This window comes from Cibotium barometz, chromosome 45, assembly GCF_041138505.1.
Source record: "Cibotium barometz isolate CiBa-2024 chromosome 45, ASM4113850v1, whole genome shotgun sequence".
Lineage (NCBI taxonomy): Eukaryota > Viridiplantae > Streptophyta > Polypodiopsida > Cyatheales > Cibotiaceae > Cibotium > Cibotium barometz.
This window is the reverse complement of record NC_141090.1, coordinates 36917296-36941301: the sequence shown is the minus strand read 5'-3', so window position 1 is coordinate 36941301 and position 24006 is coordinate 36917296. Positions and strand designations below refer to the sequence as shown.

The window sequence follows — 24006 nt, the reverse complement described above, 5'->3', positions numbered from 1 at the left end:
AAAAGTTGGGCCGAGTTGGTGGAGTTTGTTGGTTCGCACACAAGAAGAGAACCTTAGTCTCAACGATAACTTCGAACAAAAAGCATACAAGGCAACTCTTATTTTATATTGCGATGATTTTACCCAACACACTCTTTATTCCACCCTTGGATGGGGTCCACAGATGGGCTCTATTGTTGGACTATTGTCCCACCCCAATGCCCATCTCTCGTTTTTAAAGCTAAAAAAAGTTAAGTGGTTGCGCTGATGCCCGGATTGACCATGAGTGGTTTTGCGCATCGGGATTGGCCTTTTCATGCAGAGGCTAAGAGCTACTAGCTTAAGGTGGTTGAGCAAAAATGTTCTCAGCAGGCGTTCCACCGCCACCACTTCCAGGCGAGCTGGATGCACAGCTGTTGATGAGGGCAGCGGAGCTCGCCGATCGCTCAGCTGGCTATACAGCTCCCCATCCCAATTCGGCCTGCCTTATTGCGAAGGGGTCCCATGTGGTCGGAGGTGGCTTCCTGTATGGCCAAGGAACTACATGCGCCGAAGTGCAGGCCTGCAGAACCGCAGGAGAGCTCGCCAGAGACTCCACAGCTTACCTCAACCTTGAACCGGGGGACTGCCATGGAGATGATAGTGGGGTTCGTGCATTGAAACAAGTAAGTCCTCAAACGATTCTCACAAGTTTTTTACCTGTGTTGTTAATTTAAGATTTTCCCATGTGTGGGGATCCCATTTCCTGCATGGTACTGGACATCATGACATGAGAGTGTGTTTCAGTTAAGGTAACCCATGGGAGCATATTTCACTTTGAAAATAACTATGTTTCGGTGTCACCGAGATAGATGCCAGTTTTGGGGGCATGTGACTACAGTAGGTGTAGGCAACCAGCAGCAATGACTGACTGAACATGTCCTCTTTGCAGTCATGATCCCATAGAGACCTCATAGGGTGCTCATAGATATTGTTTACCACATGTCAGCTTTTCATTGCCATTCCGCCCACACATATGCCAGATGTCATGTGTAGTCAGATCTTTGACCTTGACCTTGGGATTCCTTCTCTACTTGTTGACATTGGCTTGTGGTATTCTAACTGTTCATTGTCTATCTTGCTGCTCCAATTGTATCCTTGTCGAAACAACCTGGTTCATGATATTCCTTGGAATTGCGCTTTTGTCCTGGTCTTGGATGCTTCTACAGATGCCTGGGCCCTGGGATCCAACCCCTAAACTCAGAGATGAGATGCCTGTACGCAGCTAGGGGCTGGTCCTTATAGTCTACTATGGTGGGTTGAGCAAGCATGTGGGCTATTGGGCTAAACACATGGAGGGCTGGTTGCCTGCATCAAATTTGGTTTGGACTTTGAATGGTTTATTTTAAAGCTTAATAACAAGGTTTCCCTTCACACGTGTGGGTACCCAAACCTGGCCAGCCTAAAGAGGCTGCCCAGGCCTCAAACATGTTGCTTAATCACTTGCAGGTTGGCCTGCCACTTTGCTTGGCTGCTGTCCATGCTGTACCTGACCTGTACCCTACTGTCTGGGATTTCCAATTGACTTGTGGGTTGCACATGCTGCTGCCCAGCCTGTGCTGCATCTATTCCTTGCTGTCCAACCCTTCCTGCATGTGCTGTAGCATGCAACCAGTACGATCATGTAACATGCAACAAGGCCTTCTTTTTACCTTTTCTTTTAGTGAGTTTAAGCAATCCACTTTAATCTTTGTACACAAGAGATAGAGCTGTGGAGATGGAGAGTCGACACCAAATGGGATCCCAACCACCCACTGAAGGGCCCCCTCCCACAAGGAGGAGTATTTGCTTTATTACTTTGGAGAACTTCTTTACAATGGAGACTTTACCAAGAAACTTACTTGACGACAGTTGACTGTGGAATGCCAAACGTAAGGACGAGGTAGACCAAACGTCAGCTGAATCATCAAGCGGTCTGAGGAAGACTCAGAATGATGTCATAGGCCTTGCCATGTGCATGGCCCAGTTTGTGTGACTTTGTCAAAGATAAGGCTTTTAAGCTTTTAAAAAGCATTGTACTCAACTGAGTTTAAAAACTAATCAAAATTATTGAGTCGTTTATATATATACTCTGTGTGTGTGTGTGTGTGTGTGTGTGTGTGTGTGGGCACATGCACAACATGGAAATGCTTAATCCCCCATAGTTGTTGCTTCAGCTCTCTAACCCTCATACCTACAAATGGTATCAGAGCTAGGGTTAGCCGCTTAGGGTTAGCTCATTATAGGGTTTCTGGGTCGATCATCAACACTTGCCCACCTTCAATTGTTTGCAATTCTTTTTTTTTTCCCCCCCCGGGAAAATGATCCTTCTATTAGTTACTGAAAATGCCAAATATGGCTACAAACAAGCCCAGTCCCATGGTGGGAGTAGAACAGAGAAAACAGGGAGGGAGGTGCTCTTTCTCTCTGGCTGGCTGCTCTTAGAGGTAGGCTAACTCATACAATAGTGGGGATGGGGGTTGCCACATTAGTGGCCAAAGAAGCAAAACACACAAGACCTCCAGATCCAAAGAAGACGACCCGTGACGATGCTATGGGGGGACGGAGACTGAACAGCAAGTCTCCCAGAGGTGCCTCCTGCACACTCCAGAGTGGTTTCCACATGTAATCACAGTCCATCCTGGTACACAGCCTTCCGAGGAAGGCTCCAATTCTATCCTCCATGAAGGACCACTCCTTCCTTGTTCTGCCGTAGGTGTACCGGGGGTCCAGCTGTCGCAATGGAGGTAGCTGTAAGACGGCAGTAGAGGTATTGCCAAGGAAGCATGGAGGTGAATGCAGAGGAGTGCATCCATGCTGGAGGCCTCGATCTCTCCATCCTAATCCTTTTGACAGGACCAGCCAAGCTATGTATGCACCATGGTTGTTTCTCGTACCAGTACAAACCAATTCATACCGTACGGTTCGTACCGTACGATATTGTATGGTACAATATGACCGTTTTGTCTGTTTTTCTTACTATATTTTGACCATTTTTGTTTGTTTTTCTTACTGTTTTTTTTGGCTTGTCTTGGCTAGAGGCTTGAGCAACTCCTTTAAAGTGCCCTCCCCTCCCCAACCTTCCCTCACATTCAAGTTTGAAGCTCCATAGTTTGCAAGCGTTTTAAAAAAAACCGTTTTTTTATTGTAGAGATCCCAAAATTTCATATTGCACCAAAATTCCTGTACGGTATCGAATTTTCGTATCGTGACAGCTATGGTACGCGCCAAGGGCCAAAAATGTGACAATGTCGGTGAGGTGCAGGTCGTTTAGATGGTGAGAAAACTCAACCACCTGGCCATGAATGGTGGACGAAATGGACTCCTCGCTCCACTCTTGATCCAGAGCCACGCTTAAGGGAAAGGAAAAGATCACTGTGCCGCTTCTTGGAGTGGCCAGCCGAGAGTGGTGGAAAATAACACAAACGCAGAGAGGTGCCGAGGTCTCGGCAAACTCACTCGTCTCCTTGGAGAGGTATCTGAAAAAGCTGTAAATCAACTGGTTGTCCCAAAATCTGGGGGGTCCTCCAGGGATCTCCAGGGGAAGGGCTTGCACTGGGGAGGCAGCGATAGTCATCAACACGGGCTCTGAAAAATGGTGAATCAGGCGAGAGGGGTATGACGAGGCGAGAAAGCTCAGGGGAGGTGAGAGGGGTAGGACGAGGTGAGGGGGAGAAAGGAGACGAGGGGGGGAGGGGAGGGAGGGGGAGGCAGAGGAGCCGGGGGGTCAGAGAGGGGGGGAGGGCGGGAGCATCCAGAGGAAACACAGAGGGTGGGGAGAGGGGAGCAGGGAAGACAGAGGGAGACTGAGGAGGAGGGGGGAGGGGGAGTACGAGGGACCAAAGGAAAAGCATGCTACTGAGAAAGAGGATCCACTAGGGGAGGAGAGGCTTCCGGCACAGGTTCATGCCTAGGAACCTGCCTCTAGAAGGGGGTGGCTGGACCTTGCGGGGGGCGGGTGGGACCATCTCTCCAACGGGGTTTGGCTGAAATAAATGCTCGAAATGGTTCTCTGAGCGAACAGTAGGCTTCTAAGTTCTGGGCCCCCTCTAGAGGATGGGCATGGTGAAGCTGTTCCACATGTGGTGGCGGGTGCCGGTGCCACCTGTGGCCGGCAGTCTGCCACTCTCCATCGTCGGTGGCAGCGGGGAGAGTAGTTCTGATGATTCTCTGGGATCTGCTATCTCGCGATGAGCCCTCTCCTCCGTTAGGAGGAGAAGGGACGCCGCTGGAAGGGGGAGGATCTGTGGCCAGGGTTCTACAAGACTGCCTTTTAGGGCAGGCACGCGCGAGGTGTCCCATCTGGCGACAAATGAAACACTGGCCCAGAAGACCAGAATACCCCACCCTCTGAAGAATAGGGTCCCTACGGAGGCTCGATAGAGATAAGACATGAGGAACAGACTCCGGCAAGGTAATGCAGATGCAGAGTGAGGGAATCCCAGCTGCTTGCACAAGCATCGAGGCGGTTGTCGCAGGGGATTCCATCACTCTGCCAATTACTGAGAGTGGGGAGAGGTACTCCTTTCTGGCCACCAACCCAAGAGAAAAAGATAACCATCATCAACCATAATGCAAATGAGAAGGTGGAGTCATACTTGAGTACTCTTGTTACCAAGCTATCTTCTCCCTATTGCACCAAGGATGGGTCTAACCCTCCGCCCCCTTGGCTCCTAAACTAACACACCATGCCACATGTGGTTCCTACAAGCTTCTCATACAGATATTGGTGACTTGGAAATTAAGGCCAAGTTGCCAACCATACGACCATCAAACCACATGCACATGGGTGAAAAAAATCTACATAAATGTCTACATGCAGTTTCATCCAAGATGGGTTTAAACCACTATGCTCATGTCCAAAAAGAGGGGTGTTGAAACCAGAGTGTCATTGATGTAGTCCATGTGCCAAGTAATGGGATGCTCTCTGCATGGTGATCAAATTCAGCTAACCCAGTTGTCAGCACAGCCTCGAGCCGATCTGCCATTGTCCCATCAAATTGTTTGCATAGACACCCTTCTGCTTTCAAGGCCATCTGTCCCCGTGTATTGTTGTGCAGCATGACCGGTACTACTCCTCTGATTTGCCCAATTGGAAGCTCCATTAAGCATCCCCTTTTGTCCGAGTGAGTAATGTAATTGATAGGAGGTAAGAGGGGAGGCGGACGGTTAGGTGATGGGGTTGATAGGGAGTGAGAAAGGAGAGGATAAGCTGTAGCAGTGGAAATGCTCAGGATTGAAGAAGGCGGTGACAAGGACGATGAGGGCCGATATGTAGGAGGTGAGGGTGCGATAGGAAGGAGAAGGCAGATGATAAACAGATGGCGGAAACAAGAAGTGAACCATTATAGGAAGGTAATAAGCAGGGCGTGGGGATGATAAGCGTGTCTGTGTTGGAGTAATAAGCAGGTGGAAGAAAGCGATAGGGCGATAAGTGCAAGTGTGGATAATGAGTACAGTGTGGGAGGCTGGGAGCCTGGAATGATGTGGCCAGATATGAGGAGAGTGAGTGGCTGCAATCAGTTGGGTGGGCGCCCGCCCAGGTGGGAAGAGCTATGAAGGGGACGAGCAATGGCGGGCAGGCTGTGCAGCAGGCATGGGATGTTAACAATACATGCGAAAAAGAGGCACCCAGTGCAATCGACTGTTTATGTGAAGGGGCAAGGACACGGTTGAAGGGCACCGAGTGTGGACCAGTTGAGTGGAACGACGGCGGTGCTGAGCAGCGGCGGTGCGGTAACATCTGAAGGGTGCCGGCTACCAGCCTGAGGGTGATCAGAGATGGAAAGATGCCGTGAGTGGTAGTTCCAGGTGCCTTGAACAGGTCGAATGAGGGGCAGCACAAGTAATAGCACATTTGAAGTAGTTGGCCTGAGCAAGTTAAGGAGCAATATCAACAGGTGGGCTTAAGGGAGGCACTGAGTGGACTGCAAGCTGGCCAACGAAGGAGGCTGTGGTGAGTATAACCTTAACTAGGATGAGCTTGAAGTTGGCCTTTTTGTGGGCAAAGCAAGCGGCATTGGACAACAATGCTGTAAAGGCACAAACACAGGGATCTGGGGAGGGGCAGTGATGGAAACTCACTCCTCCTCAGTAGGATTGCCAGAAATCTGCCCTACCTGTAGCAGATTTAAATGCCTGAAACTAGAACATGGAAAAAAGAGCAAATGAGCTGAAACGTACTCAATTGCTTTCAAGAGTGGGGAAATCCCGTTTTACACAAAATGCACCAAGGCATTACAATCCCTTTGACTTATGGGATAACTCACACACCCGTCTCTTCCTCACTTTCCCCAGTCACACTCATGGGCACCCTAGCCCTCCCAATAACTATAACCCTAACCTTATAACTAAATTGTCTTTTAGGCACTTAACAGTGTGTGCACTGGTGGAAGGGGCGGGCTGGGATTCCATCATGAAAGGGCAGCTAGGGAAGTTTCTCATGCCAAGCTCAACAGAGCTCAAGAGACCAATCTCTAGCAGCAACAATAACCTTAGTGCACTAGCAAATCAACGTTTTTTACTTGCATTTCTATTCCACCTCCAAAAGCGGTAAGGTCTTTTCTTCAGTAATGTTCCAGTCACCAGCCATAGTTGACGTGTACTTGCTGGACTGACTGTGCCAAGAGTGGAAGGCTGGAGGGCATCAAACAAATTTCCTCTAATAATATTGCTAGTTCTATGAATACAGAAGCCCACATTTCTGGGATGAGTAAAACAAAGACTACTCATATCCCCCCTCCCTCTCCCTCCCTCCCCATAGTCACATGGAACGTCGTTCCCGAATGCTTGGGAACGTGGGAACGTCACGGAATGTGTGAGGTGGCTGGTCACACAACTCATGTTCCGGGAACGGATGCATGTGGGGAGCGTGGAATGGAACGGAATGACATAACCTCTCATTCCTATAGCTATGAAGTTACAGAATGTGCACATTTTCTATCTTGCAATCTCTCTCTCTTCACTAACTCACTCTACTCTTTAGAGTTTAGACTCTCTCTCTCTCTTTCTCTCATGATGACGTGTCGTTCCCGTTCCCGTTCCAGTTCTGAGTCCAAACGTCCCCGTTCTGAAATCGGGCCTCGTTCCGGCTCCCGTTCCACGTTCCATGTGATTATGTCCCTCCCTTCTTCTTTTCTTCTTTTTGTTCAGTAGGTGAGCCCCATCCTCCCCTGGAGGTCCTAGGCGCCCCCATCTCACAGCATTCAGAGGACAATGACAGAGACATGATGATTGTCACATATGCTCTCTCTTCAGTCCTACTTGGCTCCTCTCCCTTTGTGATGGGTGCTTCATTTTCTTTTGTTGTGGCTTTGGCTCCTCTATTCAGTTGCTGGAGCAGCCAAACATCGACTTAAGCATATCAACAACTGCTTGGTGGATTCACATCCTTTTGGTCTGTACATTGGCAGCTGAGAGATGCGATCCTCCTTATATGCTCTGTTCAATCGTATGAAGAAGAAATGGTTTGACATTTTGATAAAGTATAAACAAATTGTTTCCTGGTTTTATTGAAGCTTGGCGGGTGCTGACCTGGCAGGCAGGGGTTTCACGGGTGGTAGTGGGGCTTCGTCATCCACTACAGCATTTTAGAGGCAAAGCAATAAAGGAATTAAGGAGTGCCAATATTAGAGTGGATGTTCTAGGAGAAAATCTGCAACCGGGTGCATCTGCAGAGGTATGCCTATTCTTACACAGTTTATATGCCCTGAACATTCTGTAAGGCACTCGGAGAGCTCATTGGAGGGTTTTTAAAAGGTAAAAGGTTCACACTTATTCCAAGAAGCATTGTGGACTAAAAATAAAGATTTTATGTAAATATATTAATGTGTGTGTGTGTGCGCACGCACGCATGTGTGCATTTCACTAAAAATAAAAAGTGTGCGCAAATGACTTGTTGTATTGTTGTAAATGAAGGGACACTCCAAGTGAAATCCTTGGGATATGTTAATCATGACACAACACAACCACAAGTAGAGATATGCACAACACAGCACACTAGGGACCGGAAGTGTGCTCCCCCCCCCTCTCCCCCCCTTCCCCTTTTGCACGCCACAACAACGAAACCCTCCTTAAAGAAATATATTCCAAAAGGAGTTTGCTCCAAATACAAGATCACAGGTGCTCAGGGTTCATTTCAGATAGCTCCAAGTACAAGCAAATGAATACACAGCAAGCAAGCATGTCCAGGTGATTCCCAATCACCCAGAAAAGAGTTCCCCTGTCCAACAGGAGAGTTCACAAGCCTTGATTCTCTTGTCCAACAAGAGAAAACTCAAGCACTTTGGAGAAGTCCTTCCTGCATACTGCGACCGCCCTCCTGCAGTTGTGTGTATCTTGTGGAAAGAAGTGCCAACCCTCTGTCCAGTCGGTAAGCTGTACGGTCAACCCTAATTCTGCAAAATTTCGTTACAAGAAGCTCATATGTGTGTAGAAGACTGTATGGTCAGATGAAGCTTGGTTTCTGCAGAAACCCTGACACCCAGATGTCTGCTGTACGGCCTGTGCAGAAGTCACCCATAATAAAACTTATCCACATGTTCAAATTTGATTCCGGTCCATGTGAACAATTTATAAGATGCCCAGCCGCTTTTTACAATAATATGAATCATTAATAAAAATACTAAAGACAATAAATTGAGTTAAGTGTGTACTTACCACCTGCAAAACCCAAAAGACCACTACTTCAGGCCCAAGCAGAAGTGCACAATCACATCCATAGGGTGCCCGTGCATCCCCAGCCCCATGGACAATCACAGGCAGAAATACTAGGCATTGTACAAGCAGAAAAACAATGTCATACAAAGAAAAATAAACATGCATCCATGATGCATATGCTGTCAGAATATGCAGCGGAAATGATATCCAAACTTGGGTAGACAAGAGCAAGTAGACTGCAGAAAATAATCAGCACAAGAAACACAGAGAGATGTGTGTAAACTCTTCTCTATACACAAGATCCCGGAGATAACTGAATGAGAAAGTGGAGGAGGATGGGGGGCAATATATACAAGCCCATGAGGGCAGTCGGCCAGCACTAAAAAATGCCCACGACTAGGTAAATGTCCACGACTGCTGAAAAACAGCAGTCGGCCAGCATCTGGTGCCCCACGTCTGCACAGAACAAGTCGGCCAGCACTCAGACAGCCCACGACTGCTACAGATGCAATCGGCCAGCTTCAGAGTGCTCCTGGCATCAACTGGCAGCCCTCCAGCCACTAGAAAACAATGGAAAAAATAGGGAAAAAATACGGGGAGTGTGGAAAAATGATATATGGGCGGGCACACCCACAACAGAGGCCCTGGTGTATACAAATAGATAGGAGATGACTTCTAACACCCCCTCTCAGCTCCTGGCTGTGTAACCAACCCCAGGGAGCTGGAGTGCCGCCTGAGCGTAGCCTGAGGTAGAGACTTCGTGAAGAGGTCCGCCGCATTGTCCTCCGTCGAACAATAAAGTAGCAAGATGTCACCCGCCAGGATCTTCTCACGAACAAAGTGATACTGTATCTCTATATGCTTGGTCCGGGCATGGAAAACCGGGTTCCGAGCAATAGCTATACAACTCTGGTTATCACACTGGATGACTGTGGGCTCCCTCTGTGGAAACCCCATCTCGCCAAGCAGCCTCCGCAGCCATACAACCTCACAAGCAGCACCACAAGCAGCCCGATACTCTGCCTCTGTCGAAGAAAGGGCAATAGTCGGCTGCTTCTTGCTGCTCCAAGAAACCGCTCCTGAGCCGAGGGTAAAAGTGTATCCTGAAGTAGATCTCCTCGTGTCTGGATCTCCTCCCCAATCTGAGTCACTCCAACCTTGGAGCTTGACTCCATTCCCTCCTGTGTAAAAGAGTCCCAGATCCTTCGTACTCTGCAGATACCGCAAGATCCGCAATCCTGCGTCCCAATGAGTCTTCAATGGCGTCTGCATAAAAGAGCTCAACAGCCCCACGGAGAAGCTCAAGTCCAATCTGGTGTTCAGCAACCAGATCAATGAACCAACCAACTTCCGGTACTGCGAGGCATCAACTGGCTCACAAGGATCTGTAACGGTTAACTTTGTGTTCGGGTCCATCGGCGAAGTAATAGGCTTGCAGTTCTCCATCCCAAAGGCCTCAAGCAACTCATGAACATACCGCTGCTGAGAGACGAAAAACCCCCTCTGGGTCTGCCAGATCTCCAATCCCAAGAAGAGGTGGAGTAAGCCTAAGTTGGTCATCTCAAACTCCTTTGACAAGGCAGCCTTCGTCACTCCAATGTGCTCCACATGACCGCCGGTGAGAATGAGATCATCCACATAAAGGATGATGAGTGTGACCATGCCGCGTTCCCGAAAGAGATACAGGTTCGGATCTGCAACCGATCTCTGGAATCCAGTCCGAATAAAGAAGGAATCAATCTTCTGATTCCAAGCCCGCGGAGCCTGCTTAAGACCATACAAGGCCTTACGTAACGTGTAAACCATCCCTTCCGATCCTGGAACAATGAAGCCTGGAGGCTGCTCAACGTACACCTCCTCCTGCAGGTCACCATTAAGGAACGCCGATTTTACATCCATCTGGTACACGGGCCACCTCTGAGAAGAAGCAAGGGCAAGAACGGTCCGAATCGTGGTCATCCGCGCTGTCGGTGCAAAGGTATCCTCGTAGTCGATGCCTGGCCGCTGAGCATAACCCTTAGCCACGAGCCTGGCTTTGTGTTTGTCCACCGACCCATCAGCCGCGTACTTGGTCTTAAAGACCCATTTGACACCAATGACTGACCGCTTCGACGGCCTCGGTACCAACTCCCAAGTGTTGTTCTTCTCGATGGCGTCAAGTTCCACCTGCATGGCTTCCCTCCAAGTATCCTGTGAAAGGGCTTCCTTTACGGAAGTGGGCTCTTTATCCCGTATGATACGAGACATAAGAGCATAGTTCACCTGAAGAAGCTCCGCCGTGTTGCTTTTATCTCGAACTCGATGTGATCTTCGAGGGCCATCCTCTGTGGTCCACTCGGAGGGTAGCTCCGTGACACCCGACTCCCGAAGGGTGTCCATCAACCACCTAGGTACTCCAACAGATCGTGGAGCCTCCTGTGGTCGCGGGGGCTCAACTCCAGCTGCGGGCTCAACCTCCTGTGATGACTGAGGTGGATCAACTGGAGTGGTAGACTGGGAATCATCATCAGACTCTGGATCTCCAAGAAGTGGCGGCTCCTCGACAGTGGATGCTGGAACATGCTCGTCAAAGACCACATCCCGGCTGACAACAATCTCGTTCCTCTCTGGATCATACAACCTGTATCCCTTGGAAAGAGAGTTATACCCCACAAATACCAGCTTGCGGGACTTGGAGTCAAGCTTCCCCCTCTGCTTCTTCGGAATATGTACATACGCGTCACTCCCAAAGACACGGAAGTGCGAGACATCGGGTTTCCTGCCAAAATATGCCTCAAATGGAGTCATATGGGGTACAGAAGTCGTCGGAGAGCGGTTAATGGTATGGACAGCTGTCGCCACAGCCTCACCCCAAAGTGGACGAGGAAGATCTCGATGCTCCAGCATGGTCCTCGCCATCTCCACCACAGTCCTGTTCTTACGTTCAACAACTCCATTCTCAGAAGGCGATCCGGTATTGGCCAATTCCCTCTTGATGCCATGGTCTGCACAAAACCGAAAGAATACAGTCAAGGAGAATTCCCCTCCTTTGTCAGCCCTGAGAGTCTTGACCTGAAATCCAGACTCTTTCTCCACCATCACGTGCCAATCCTTGAACCGAGCAAAAGCCTGGTCCTTCTGTGAAAGAAAGTAGACCCACGTGAATCTGGTACAATCATCAACAAGCAGCATGAAGTAGAGAGATCCTCCCAAGGATGGTATCTGCTGTGGTCCACACAAGTCAGTGTGAATCAACTCCAAAGGTTTCGAAGCCCGCCTGGAAGCCTGCTTCGGAAAGGATTCCCTGTGCTGCTTACCACGTATGCAAGAACTGCAGCGTCCTTGCCTACTACCAACATCTGGCAAGCCAACCACCATCTGGTCCCGGAAGGCGCGCCGCAAAGCATCCACATTCAAGTGGCCAAAACGAAAGTGCCACAAGTCTCCGACCTGAGAGCCTGTCAGTGAGGAGAGTGCAGAGAGTTTGTAGATACCGTTCTCCACACCGCCTTCCCAAACAACTTTGCCTGTCTCACGGTCCCTTAGAGCAACTGAATGCTCCTCAAATTCCACCCGAAAGCCAGTCTTGCATACCTCATGCACTGACAAAAGATGAAAGCCCAGAGCAGGGACATAAAGAACACGGGAAGCATGCTTGCCCCCCTTGCCGTTGGGAATGATCTCCATCCGGCCCTCACTATGAATCGGAATAGTGGAGTTATCACCAATAAAGATACGACCTGACTGCCGCTTCAGATCCAGGAAGAAGTCACGGGATGGAGTCATGTGCCTGGAAGCACCACTGTCGAGAATCCATTCCCGAGTATCCTTTGCGGTGAAGCCAACTGCCTCCTCGCTCGCAGACGATGAATCATCAAAGTCCACCATCTCCAAGTGCACAAATGCCGGAGTCTTCGCAGCTGAGGCTGAGGACTGAGCACTCTTCCCTGTCCGCTTAGGGCACTTCCTGCAGTAGTGGCCTTTCTCGCCACAATCATTGCAAGATCTTTCGGCCTTCAGCTTCTCTCGTTCTGGATCGGGCTTCTTCTCGGAAGCCTTATCTGGTGAAGCCTTCCCTTTGCCCTTGTTGGTATTACGGCCTTTCGACCGTTGGCCAGTTAAGGCCTCCGAACCTCCGCCGTGAGGAGGGTTCGTGAAACGTTCCTCCTGGTCCAAGACCATTGGCACAAGCTCCTCCCAAGTAATGGTGCTGAGCCTGCCACTAGTGATCAACGAGGAATAGAAAGCGGAATACTGACCAGGCAAGTGGGAAAGTAACGTGATGGCCATATCTTCGGACGATATCTCTTTCCCAGCTTGAAGGACTTCCTGCTGAAGGGCCTGCAGCTTGTTAATGTGTTCCCGCATCGTCGAAGACTTTGCAGGGTTCATAACCCGCATCTGCACTTCCAAGGATATCCGCTTCATGGGTGACACCCTGTTGTACAAAGAAGCCAAGTGCTCCCATATGCCTCTCGCCAGCGTCATGTGCTTCACATGGTTGATCACCTGTGGTGTGCAATTGAGGAATATAAATGACCGGACCCTGGCGTTGACACGGTCCCACATTTGTGCCTGTGCCTCGCGGTCCTTCCTCGTCGATAAAACCTCCCCTTCCTCGGCTTCCGGCCTTGGCACCCCTTTGATAATAAAATCAGCAAGATCATATGACTCCAGAACTGACTCCATCATGACCTTCCAGATGCCATAATTGGACCCGTCCAACTGCCGATCCACTGGGAACGTGGGGAGAGTCGGAATCTTCACGTGCTTCTCAGCCATCTCGAGTAAATCCGCCATCTCGGAGAGTAACCTGAAAGGGTGGGTGGGTGGGAAAAAATCTGAAAATCAGAAAATATGCAAGTGGCTGTCCAGCCCCTCTGCCCGCCTTCCTCTTGCACCTTCACTTCCCGTTCAGCCCGAAACAGTCCACCGATCAGCAACCTGTTGCTCCCCCTCTTGCTCAGAAAAAACGCCCAAGATCTGCTAGAGCCTAGGGCTCTGATACCATGTCAGAATATGCAGCGGAAATGATATCCAAACTTGGGTAGACAAGAGCAAGTAGACTGCAGAAAATAATCAGCACAAGAAACACAGAGAGATGTGTGTAAACTCTTCTCTATACACAAGATCCCGGAGATAACTGAATGAGAAAGTGGAGGAGGATGGGGGGCAATATATACAAGCCCATGAGGGCAGTCGGCCAGCACTAAAAAATACCCATGACTAGGTAAATGTCCACGACTGCTGAAAAACAGCAGTCGGCCAGCATCTGGTGCCCCACGTCTGCACAGAACAAGTCGGCCAGCACTCAGACAGCCCACGACTGCTACAGATGCAATCGGCCAGCTTCAGAGTGCTCCTGGCATCAACTGGCAGCCCTCCAGCCACTAGAAAAAAATGGAAAAAATAGGGAAAAAATACGGGGAGTGTGGAAAAATGATATACGGGCGGGCACACCCACAACAGAGGCCCTGGTGTATACAAATAGACAGGAGATGACTTCTAACATATGCATATGCAAACTTGGAGAATCAGCCAAGGCCAACTCTAACTTCCTGCAAGCATAACACAAGGCTAACCTTATATTGAGCTTATCCAAGGCTAAGCTATGCTGTGGTTTATTCCATGAATATCATCTGCCATCTTGTACACCTTGTGTACATGGTCAGTATCAATATAAGTGCAAGATCTGTATATGGGCCCCCCCCTGAGATCTTCACTGCGAAGGTGGGCCCTACCCAAGATCTCCATATGGGCCCTGCCCGAGATCTCCACTCCAAAGGTGGGTCCTGCCCAAGAGCCCTGCCGGATATTTAAAACATATCCATGGGCCCTGCCCAGGATCCAAAACATCTAGTGACCTCCAAGTGGGCCATGCCTGAGATCCAAATCATCCAACCATGACCTTGGACTCATGACCTTGGATAACATATGGGCCGTGCCCACATGAAACATACAGATGCCCAAGATTTAACATGCCCTGCATGTCCGGAGAAATTAGGGGTTTGTGCCATAGGAGGTCGCAGGTTCAAACCCCGCTGGCAGCATTGTGCTGAGGCATCCTGTAAGTGATATATATATGATGGTGTGTGTGCGTGTTTCAAAGAGCACTTGCACTTCAAATTTCCCTTTTAAAAAAAAGAAACCCCCAATGGATGACTAGCAAGGGGGGGTGGGGGTTGCCTGTAAAGAGCAGAGGAGCAAAAGTGGTGGTCTTGCTCTTTCCCATCCTTGCGAATTCCTCTTTATCTGATGGACTTTGGGAAGGTGGCAGATTGAAAAGCACCCATGTTTTGGTGGAAGATGCCTGCAAACTGTCTTGCTTCATGACAGTAGAGTAGATCAGGTCTTTTTCTTCTGGTGAATCATAGGGAGCAACCATCCTCTGACCCTTAACCATGTTGTAGCACTTCTGGACCTCCTTGTGAAGAAACCACCCTCTTAATTTTGAGCTTCCCTTTGTACTGGTCTTTAGGCAATGATGATGTATCAGGCTTTTCACGTCAATTCTAGTTTCTATTTCTAGTATTATTTTTTCTGTAACAAGGAATTAGCTTGCTAATCTTTCAGCCTGTGTTGCTTTTGCAGAAAGCCTTGAGAGCCTGCCAGTATGTGAATGTTCCTCTTCTCTATAGGGCCTCGTTTCACAGCCCATTCTCTACTCTTAAGTATGCCATGACACTTGATGGTGAGGTTTGGTAATCAATGCTTGTTAGTCGGTGGAAAAAAGTTCAAAAAGGATGGTTATTCCTTCCCACAGGCTTGTGATGTTCTACTCTTGCATCTATAGGTAAGATTGCTGCCACTACTGGACATGCAGCTTGGGTCACTAGCAAGTTGTCTCGACAGAGAGTGTTTTCTACTCGTGGGCGGAGCGATGCTATCATTGTTGGAGGAAACACAGTACGCCGTGACAGTAAGATCTTCTTCTTTCACATACTGATACACCCACACAGACCCGAAATATGAATAACCCATTTCTAGCCCGTGAAACCTTCGAAACGTTTCTAGCCCTATATGTTTCAAAAGTTATGAAAAAACTCTCAGCAAAACTTAGTTTAGGAATTTTTTGTTTTCTTTTTGGCCTATTTGCTTGAGATTCCTCTTCTGCCTTGATTCTGCATTTGTTTCACTCAAAATCACTCTCGTTTTGTCCTGCTTGTTCTGTTTCTACTACCATGCTGCAACCATCTCCTTCTTCCGACTTCTCTTCGATTTCTTCTCCTCTTCTTCTTTCTTCCTCTTATCTCAACACCGTCTTGTTCTTCTTCCTCTTTCCACTGTGACTTCTTCCTCTTTCTGCCCTGACTTATTCTGCTTCCTTCTCTCTTCTTCTTCCTCCCGTTTTGTCATTCTTTCTTCATTTTCTTCCTTGTCTTTATCTTGCTTCTTTCTGTTCCTCTTTATTTCTGTTTTTTCCTTTAGTTCTCCTGGTTCTCTTTCTAAGATTCTCCCATCTTTAGTCCAATTTCCAAATCACTACTTAGTACTGCTTTGACCTTTCATTTCAATTTCGATGTGTTGTTTCAAGTTTCTTAATAAGTTACATGTATTTTTTATCTGTACTTAATAATTGTGAAACGTACTGTTCTTTTGAAACCTTTCTGTTTTCCCCCGAGAGATGTAACATTTTTAAATAAATCCTAAAAATGAAAGAAACCTCATTGTGACACGGGCATGCTCTCTCGAGCTGGCATGCAGCCATGTCCCACCCCCCTTGAAAACAAAAAACCATCACACACACACACACACCTGATTTGCTAAATTATTAACTTCCTAACAGTTCTTCACTTGAAGGTACTTGACTTTCTTGATGCAATCTTTCTTGCAGATCCAAGGTTGACAACTAGGCAGGAGGGTGGTCATTTGCCTGTGCGCATAGTGATGTCTCGATGTTTGAATTTGCCTGAGGATGCTAATCTCTGGGATGTTTCTAGCACACCTACCATAGTCATGACACAAAGAGGAGCCCGGAAAGATTTTCAACATAGACTAGAGAAAAAGGGAGTGGAAATTGTAGAGTTTGATTACCTGACACCAAAGGGAGTTATGGAGTATTGTTATGACCGAGGCTTTCTGAGTGTCCTTTGGGAATGTGGAGGCACTTTGGCTGCACCTGCAATCACATCTGGTATCATTCACAAAGTAAGTATGGTACTCTCTCTCTCTCTCTCTCTCTCTCTCTCTCTCTCTCTCTCCATCAACTTTCACACACACATGCACACGCACGCACGCACGCATGCACACATACACGCACACGCATGCTCACGTGCACGCATGCACCTGGTTTGCTGACCTAATAAAAATATACGCAAGCTTATGGTGATAAGCAGTTTTTATCTGGTTCAGAGCAGGTGATTGCATTTGTTGCGCCCAAGATAATTGGAGGTGTGATTGCACCCTCTCCTGTTGGAGACATGGGAATGGTAGAAATGACTCAGGCTCTTAACCTAGCAGATGTGTCCTTTGAGCAGGTAACATTCGTTATACAATATAACAAACGCAAGTGTTGTAGAGGTTTTAATTTCCAGTGCATTTGTGGTTATGTGTTACAGATCGGTCCGGACATGCTTATTACTGGGTACTTGCAACCCATTCCTGATCTAAGGCTTCAAGTTCCCGCCGGGTTGGACGAACTTAGTAACTCAGAAACAGCATCGTTTTCAGAGAAACCAACCATTATCTCGTTTTATAAGGCATGGGATGTCCTTGGTGCCTTCTCCAACTTTTCACCTCACCCCATAACTGTTACGAATTCTGAAGGAAAGGATGTGCAGTGGACAAGTGTTGAGCATTACTATCAGGTCTGTTTCTATTTAACAAAAAATGAGAATATGAATGTGAATAGTGGTTGAATAAGGTCACTTGAAACCAGATTTATCATATATACCAAATTGTTTGTTGTTTGGTGGGGTGTGTGTGTGTGTGTGTGTTTTTTTTTTTTGGGGGGGGGGGGTGTTGAGTGCCGGGGGAGCTGACTGAAGGTTACAAACACATGATGCCGAAGAAAAATTATAGGATACAATGAACAGAGAAAAGGTTATAGACCCAAGGGCTGAACTATTGGTAAGCCCACTGGCTAGTTACATCGATGACAGTTGTGAGGAATGCGGGTGTATGGTATGGGACGTGCATGCTTTGAGAGTGCAGACTAGGCTGGGGTTGTTGGCCTCTAGCTTGGGGTGGCTTCCTGTTGTATTCGGTTTAGGGTGGCTTCCTATTGTATTCGGTTTGGAGCCCACGGTTGGGGGGCGAGTGCTAGCTGAACCTACCTATTGCATGCTTGGTTATGTTGATGTGTCGGTGACCATGGATTACAGGTATTTGGATAGCTTCAAGGTTATGTTTATGTGTGTGTGGATCTTGGGGTTTTCGTTTGGTATCATGGCTTATGTTCATTTGAAAGAGCATACAAGGTGCTGACTAAAAGCGGTTAGCTGAGTTGTGAAAGAAGGTCAATAGAGCATACAAGGTGCTGACTAAAAGTGGTCAGCTAGAGTCATGAAAGAAGGCCAATGAGTTTACTTGATGATTCGCAGTTAATGAGGTTTGAAAAAGTCTTATTTGAACTTGAAAAAGATGATTGAGGTGGCTTACACATTGCATCTCTTGGATGGAGTTCGTGTGCATCTTGTCTTTCATGTTAGTAGATTGAAAGAAATACTAGGTGCAAGAGATGCTTGGTGTCTGACCAGGAGCTCAAGACTTGAGGATCTATTCGTTTGTTCCCATGAGCCAGTTGTGGTTGTTGATCATAGGGAATGAACCTTAGAAACGTGTTAGTTTTTGAGTGGTCGGTTAAATCAAAAGATCGCACGGATGAAGACAACAATTGGGAGATGTTGCTTCACTCCGGCACCACCATCTAGATTTTGCCTTCAAGTCTTCCTCTCATTAGGAAGGGGAGAATGTTATTTTCCGTGTCTGGACATAATGAGGCTACCATGAGGCCGGACATCTTTTTTTTTGGAAGTAGATCCTACTATAAATTAACCTTTTCCACCATCCGTAGTCTCCTTTTCCCCGTCCGTAGGTGCATCTACCGTGACCGTGCCCAGCCACGTACCAACGGGAAGCCTTCAGTGGAGTTTGAACCTGAGACTGGACAACCAACTTAGTGATGAATTCGATTATGGGCTCATAGTTGGGTTTTGGCTCATTATTGAGGGAGCTCCTTGATGGGACTTAGACCTTGGGAGAGGGACCTCCCAAGGACCATGCTACTGGTTAGCCCACTGCTAGTCGCAATTGTGTGAGAACTCGGGGTGCAAGGTATGGGACATGCATGCTTCGAGGGTGCGGACATTCATGACCATGGATTACAGGCACTTGGATAGCTATGCTAACGTGTGTATGGATCTTGGGCAGATATCTGCGTAAGTGTGATTCTTGCTTTGGGGTGTTTCAAGCAGAATATTTTGATAACTCTACAATTGCGAGTAGCTAGAATCTCCCAAGATTGATTAGAAGGACGGGGCTGCTGCATGTGTCCCATCTGCTGCATGCGGTTCTCCGTCCTTGGGTGAATACGGGTGGCTTAGTCTGCTGGGGGCTAAAGAAATCTGTGATTAAGGCTTGCGTGGGGTCTTGCTGTCCTCTCCTTTGTGTGTGAGGGCGTCAAGGTCTCTCGATGTCAATGAATGTTTTAATAAAGTGACCCCTCGCCTCCCCCTCCCTCCCATCCCGTGAGTGGACGACCCTCGCCTCCATGAGTCCCTCGGCTTGTTGTCTCTTGGTCTCTTCATTTCCCTGGGCGGCCAAATCCATCTTTGAATTTCTCATGTTCATTTGATATCATCTTCAGAAATCTTAAGGATAGGATCTCATGAATCAGGAGCCACGGCATGGATGGTCGCCTGAGGCCTGTTGAATGGGGACATCTGGTGCAGCTGATGTGCTCTATCTAGGCTGGGGTGTGGAGTGAGGGAGGGGAAGGTGGTTTATTTTAAAGAATGAACAGAAGGGTCCTTGAGACCGGAGTATTATAATAATAGTGTAGGTTTGGAAAATGTGAACTTTTTATTTGTCTGTATAACAACAATGGAGGAGGCATGCCAAGTGTAGAGTTTTGATAACCAGTCACTGCCTTGTAACAGGCACAAAAATTTGAAGGAGTCCAAGACCCTCTCGTATCAGATCATATTCAAAGAATTCAAGAAGCAGAAAGTCCGGAAGAAGCAGCAAGATTAGGGAGGACCTTAGCAAAGCAGCGACCTGACCTGGTACCTATATTATTAACTTTTTTAAAAAGGACAATCTGTTGAGAAATCTTCTGCCTGACATTTGTTTTTTATTGCAGGTGCGCTCTGATTGGGACACAGTTAAACTAGAAGTGATGTATACTGCTCTTCATTCCAAGTTCACAAAGTACCCTTTCTTGCGATCTTTGCTGCTTTCAACATCTGGATCTATACTTGCTGAAGGCTCCCCCCATGATCTGTTTTGGGGGGCTGGGCGAGAAGGGGAAGGCCTAAATCACCTTGGGCGCTTGCTCATGAGGCTCCGAGCAGACTGTCTGAAAGAAAGTGATAAGAAGATCAACATGCATTATGCTACTGAAGTGAAATTTTCTTTATAAGAGCCTGATATTGTACACCTGCAATTACAAGGGGCTTCAACATGCTTATGCATGTGCTTTGTAACTTGCTGAAGTGGAGATCTGAGGGGTGGATTGAAACCGATGTAAATGTTATTTTTATTCCCCATAATGTGATAAATCAGGCAAGTGACGTGGCCTTAACTCTCACTGCCACTTTTGTGTGACATTGTGTAAGATTTTCTCAAAATGTAATAGAATTTGAGGCAGTTACATTTCTTTTTTCCTTTTTACTGATAACAAGATCCTTAATATTATTTAAGTAGAAAAAATACCATGGAAAACCCAAATTACAGCCCTCATATACAGGTAGTTACTCAGAAGCAAAGAAAAGAGGGTTGGGGGTGTGGGTGAAGGTGAAGGTGTTGGGCATGGGCACTAGTGCCAAAAGAAGTGGACTTGCTGCTGGACAAGAAAGGACCCAGCCTCCAAATACTAAGAAAAGTGTGTTGCCTCCCCTGTACCCCTCTCCTGCTTGGCCCAGGAGCTGCTTTGAATGCTCCTAGTGGCCAGGTGGTGTGTGGATGAGATCGGTCTGGATAGCTCAAATGACAATGTGTGTGGATAAGTGGCCACACTGTCTGGATGAGACCGGTCCAGATAGCTCAAATGACCTCTGCAGAGGTGTCGCTATGCCCTCGGTGGTCTCCCTGCAGCATGCTCTGCAAATCTGCCATGCCATTTTACCGGTAATCAACTGCCAGTGAAAGCCAGGGGAGAATCCAGGAGAAGTGGGAACATGGTGTGCCACCATGACATGGATATCTGCTAATGTGCTAGATGGAGAGCCATGCCAGTTCCATTTGTGACCTATCTGACATGGGACCTAGAGTGATAAGGAGGGCTTCAGTAAAGTTACCTTAACAAACCTATCCTAGAGAGATAAGGAAGGCTTTTGGGACAAGAGAGTTACTGATGCTGTGTAAGTTTTTTAATTAAATAGTTGAAGAGCACTTCAGTTTGATTCGGGAAATACGAATGCTTGTGGATGCTCGGAAATGACATGTGCATGTGACTTGTCCAACAATAATGGTCCAAGTAATTGTTCCCCATGTAATGTTCAGGAGAGTGATGGGCATAGAGGTGTTCCAACAGGCAAGAGGATCCTCCAACGAACCTGTTGTGCGTTTGGCTAATCCCGAATGCAATGGTGCTGTGTCACTTGGGGAAGAGGGTGATCTTACAAGGGCGAAAACTCTCCCAAAGCCGATGCGCAAAATCAGTGAGGGAACAAGGGGGAGAGACCCTGAGCTCGCAAGTGGGCCGTGTCATTGACCTTCCTGAAGCCGGATGCCGTGACCCAACTGAGCTGAGTACTGGAGAAAGGGAACCTCCGGACAAATGGTGGGTTACCTCAAAAGGGGAGGGGTTGATGTCCCACTTGCAGTCATGAAGGCCAACTATCCTCATCTGCTAAGGGATGCTGGATAGTCCTCCAAGAGTGTTGTGCACAGTGGTGGGCTTTGGCTGTCAATTTGGAAAGGAGTCCTCCCGAATGCCAAAGATTGCCAGGGGAATGTTAAGTCGGGAGAAAGAAGCGAGAGGAGGGCGAGGCTACAGGAACGCACCAATCCAGAAAGGTGGTCACCACATTTAAGCTTTGGGTTTGTGGCTCATTTGTGACTCCTTGGTGGGACTCTGACCTTGGGAGAGGGGCCTCCCAAGCCCACTGGCTAGCTTGGCTAGCCACACTAGTGACAACCGTGAGAACTGGGGATGCGTGGTATGGGTCGTCCACATATGCCTTGAGGGTGCAAACTACGCTCAGGCTGCATTGGTCTCTATTGTATCATCCGCAAACTTTGAGTCTAGAAGCTCCCCCTGTGATCTGATGGGGAGACAAAGACCCTGAAGTCTTGCCCCCTGAGCAGACAAAAGAACAGCTTATTGGCGTGATAGGGCACCCCTAACAAACTGATCTGATGATCGAGAATCTGTCCCCTGTGGACCCCTGGAGAAGAACTCGGCCGTGAGCGGGAGAAAAAAGAGAGGAGAATTTACTACATCGATGGTACGCTGATGCAGCTCTCCTCTTGACGTTGCCGAAGCTGCAGAACGCATCAGGGTCTCAGGGCTCCCTAGATCTATCGTGCCTAGAACTCCATCTAACGCATGGTGCCCTCGAGGAAAGCCCAATCCACTCTATCATAGGTTTTCTCAAAGTCCAAGAACAGCACCACCGTATCCTCCTGTGGAAAGCCCGCCATAGAGATTGCCTCCAAAAAGTGAAGACGTTATCTAGGATGCTCCTATGTGTGCCATGAATGAGAAACACATCAACATAAGATTCCGCTTATTTGTGTGCTTGCCCATGACCAACTCTCATCACTGTTTACCATCCATGAAGCTTGTTCATTACTCAGCAACATTGCATACCATCATATGATTACAGAACAACAAAGGGAAAATTATAAGGTTTTAGCTAGTACTTGCTACCCAACCTTAGGCTCCAAACCACGTGTAGTGGTAAGCCACCCATTGAGCTAGACATTGGCACAACCCAAGCAAGCACGTGCAATGGTAAGCCACCCATCGAGCTAGACACTGGCACAGCCCTAGCAAGCACATGCCTACAAAGCATGTGTGTCCCATAGCACGCACCCCCAGCCATCTCAATTGTCACTAGCATTGCCTACCAGTGGGCTAACCACTAGCTGGGACTTTTGGGATGCCCCAATCTCAAGGTAGAGCTCCACAACTAGAACAAGCACGTGCAATGGTAAGCCACCCATCGAGCTAGACACTGGCACAGCCCTAGCAAGCACATGCCCACAAAGCATGTGTGTCCCATAGCACGCACCCCCAGCCATCTCAATTGTCACTAGCATTGCCTACCAGTGGGCTAACCACTAGCTGGGACTTTTGGGATGCCCCAATCTCAAGGTAGAGCTCCACAACTAGAACTTTTCACAAATGAGCCAAATCCCAACTATATAGCCACTTGACCAATTCACACTTCTATAAGAACTGTCTGGCCAGCCTCTAACACTAGCCATGTTATGTCCACACAACATAGGACATAACATTCGTTCCCTCCTAACGAGACGAAAACTAGGAGTCTGGATACTAGTGCCCATCACCTCCGGAGAGTGATAGAAACTCAATTCACTGGTTTTATAAAGCATGTTCTTTTGGACTAACCTCATACAAACATACACCTACTCTTGGGCACTGATGACGTGAGTAGGGATGTCATAGCTTATTGTCCATGCTATGCATGATAGAGTTGATGAACCTACACTTCATGTTCGGACAAACATTGGAGTTAATGGTTGCACTTTTGCGTCGAAGTCTTTTTTAAGGTTTAGCTTAATGTTTGGATTTGGCTCTTAAGTGCTTTAGGTCTAGAGTTTACAGTTATCTATTTTGCTATTTTGTGTTGTTTAGTATCTCAGCTCAAAAGGTTTAAGTTCTTATTAAGAAGTGTGTGTATGCTTTTGTGTGTGTGTTTTTTATTTTTTATTTTTTAAAGTTTCATTCATTCATGTAATTGTTTTGTTTTATTTTCTTGTTTTCTTGTTTTCTTGTTTTCTTGTTTTGTTTTGTTTGTTTGTTTTTGATTTTTGTTTTTTTTTTAATGTCTTAATTAAAAGTCTTCGTTTGATATTATCTTTTGATTTCCTCTCCTTAGTGGCTAGTCACTTAGCGGACATGCAAATCTTTTGATTTTCGTCTGAGTGGTGACCAGCTATTGTTCTTCAAAGTTATATATCTTAGGAGGGTGTGCATACCCCAACAACTACTTCATCCTTGAGCTTTTTTTTTTATGCTTT

At 47.6% G+C, this 24006-nt stretch overlaps 1 protein-coding gene across 2 annotated transcripts; it reads left to right on the top strand.

The window, feature by feature from the left end:
• Positions 1-233: 233 nt before the first annotated feature.
• LOC147612708 (riboflavin biosynthesis protein PYRR, chloroplastic-like) lies at positions 234-20452 on the top strand. Of its 2 annotated transcripts, XM_086783282.1 has the most exons (9): positions 235-644; positions 7538-7675; positions 15226-15325; positions 15428-15553; positions 16469-16782; positions 16992-17111; positions 17193-17441; positions 19734-19859; positions 19937-20452. In XM_086783282.1, the coding sequence occupies exons 1-9, from the start codon at positions 339-341 to the stop codon at positions 20213-20215; spliced, it is 1758 nt and encodes a 585-aa protein (XP_086639408.1). In that variant the 5' UTR covers positions 235-338; the 3' UTR covers positions 20216-20452. The 2 variants fall into 2 exon arrangements, with proteins under 2 accessions (XP_086639409.1, XP_086639408.1); XM_086783283.1 differs by lacking the exon at positions 7538-7675 and having other exon boundaries at positions 234-644.
• The last annotated feature ends 3554 nt before the right edge of the window (positions 20453-24006 follow it).

Excerpts from the sequence above, each read along its gene's own strand:
- LOC147612708 (XM_086783282.1), top strand. The coding sequence starts at position 339 with ATGTTCTCAGCAGGCGTTCCACCGCCACCACTTCCAGGCGAGCTGGAT. Across the intron at positions 15,326-15,427 it reads GTATGCCATGACACTTGATG|GTAAGATTGCTGCCACTACT; the intron begins GTGAGGTTTGGT and ends TTGCATCTATAG. Across the intron at positions 16,783-16,991 it reads CATCTGGTATCATTCACAAA|GTGATTGCATTTGTTGCGCC; the intron begins GTAAGTATGGTA and ends GGTTCAGAGCAG.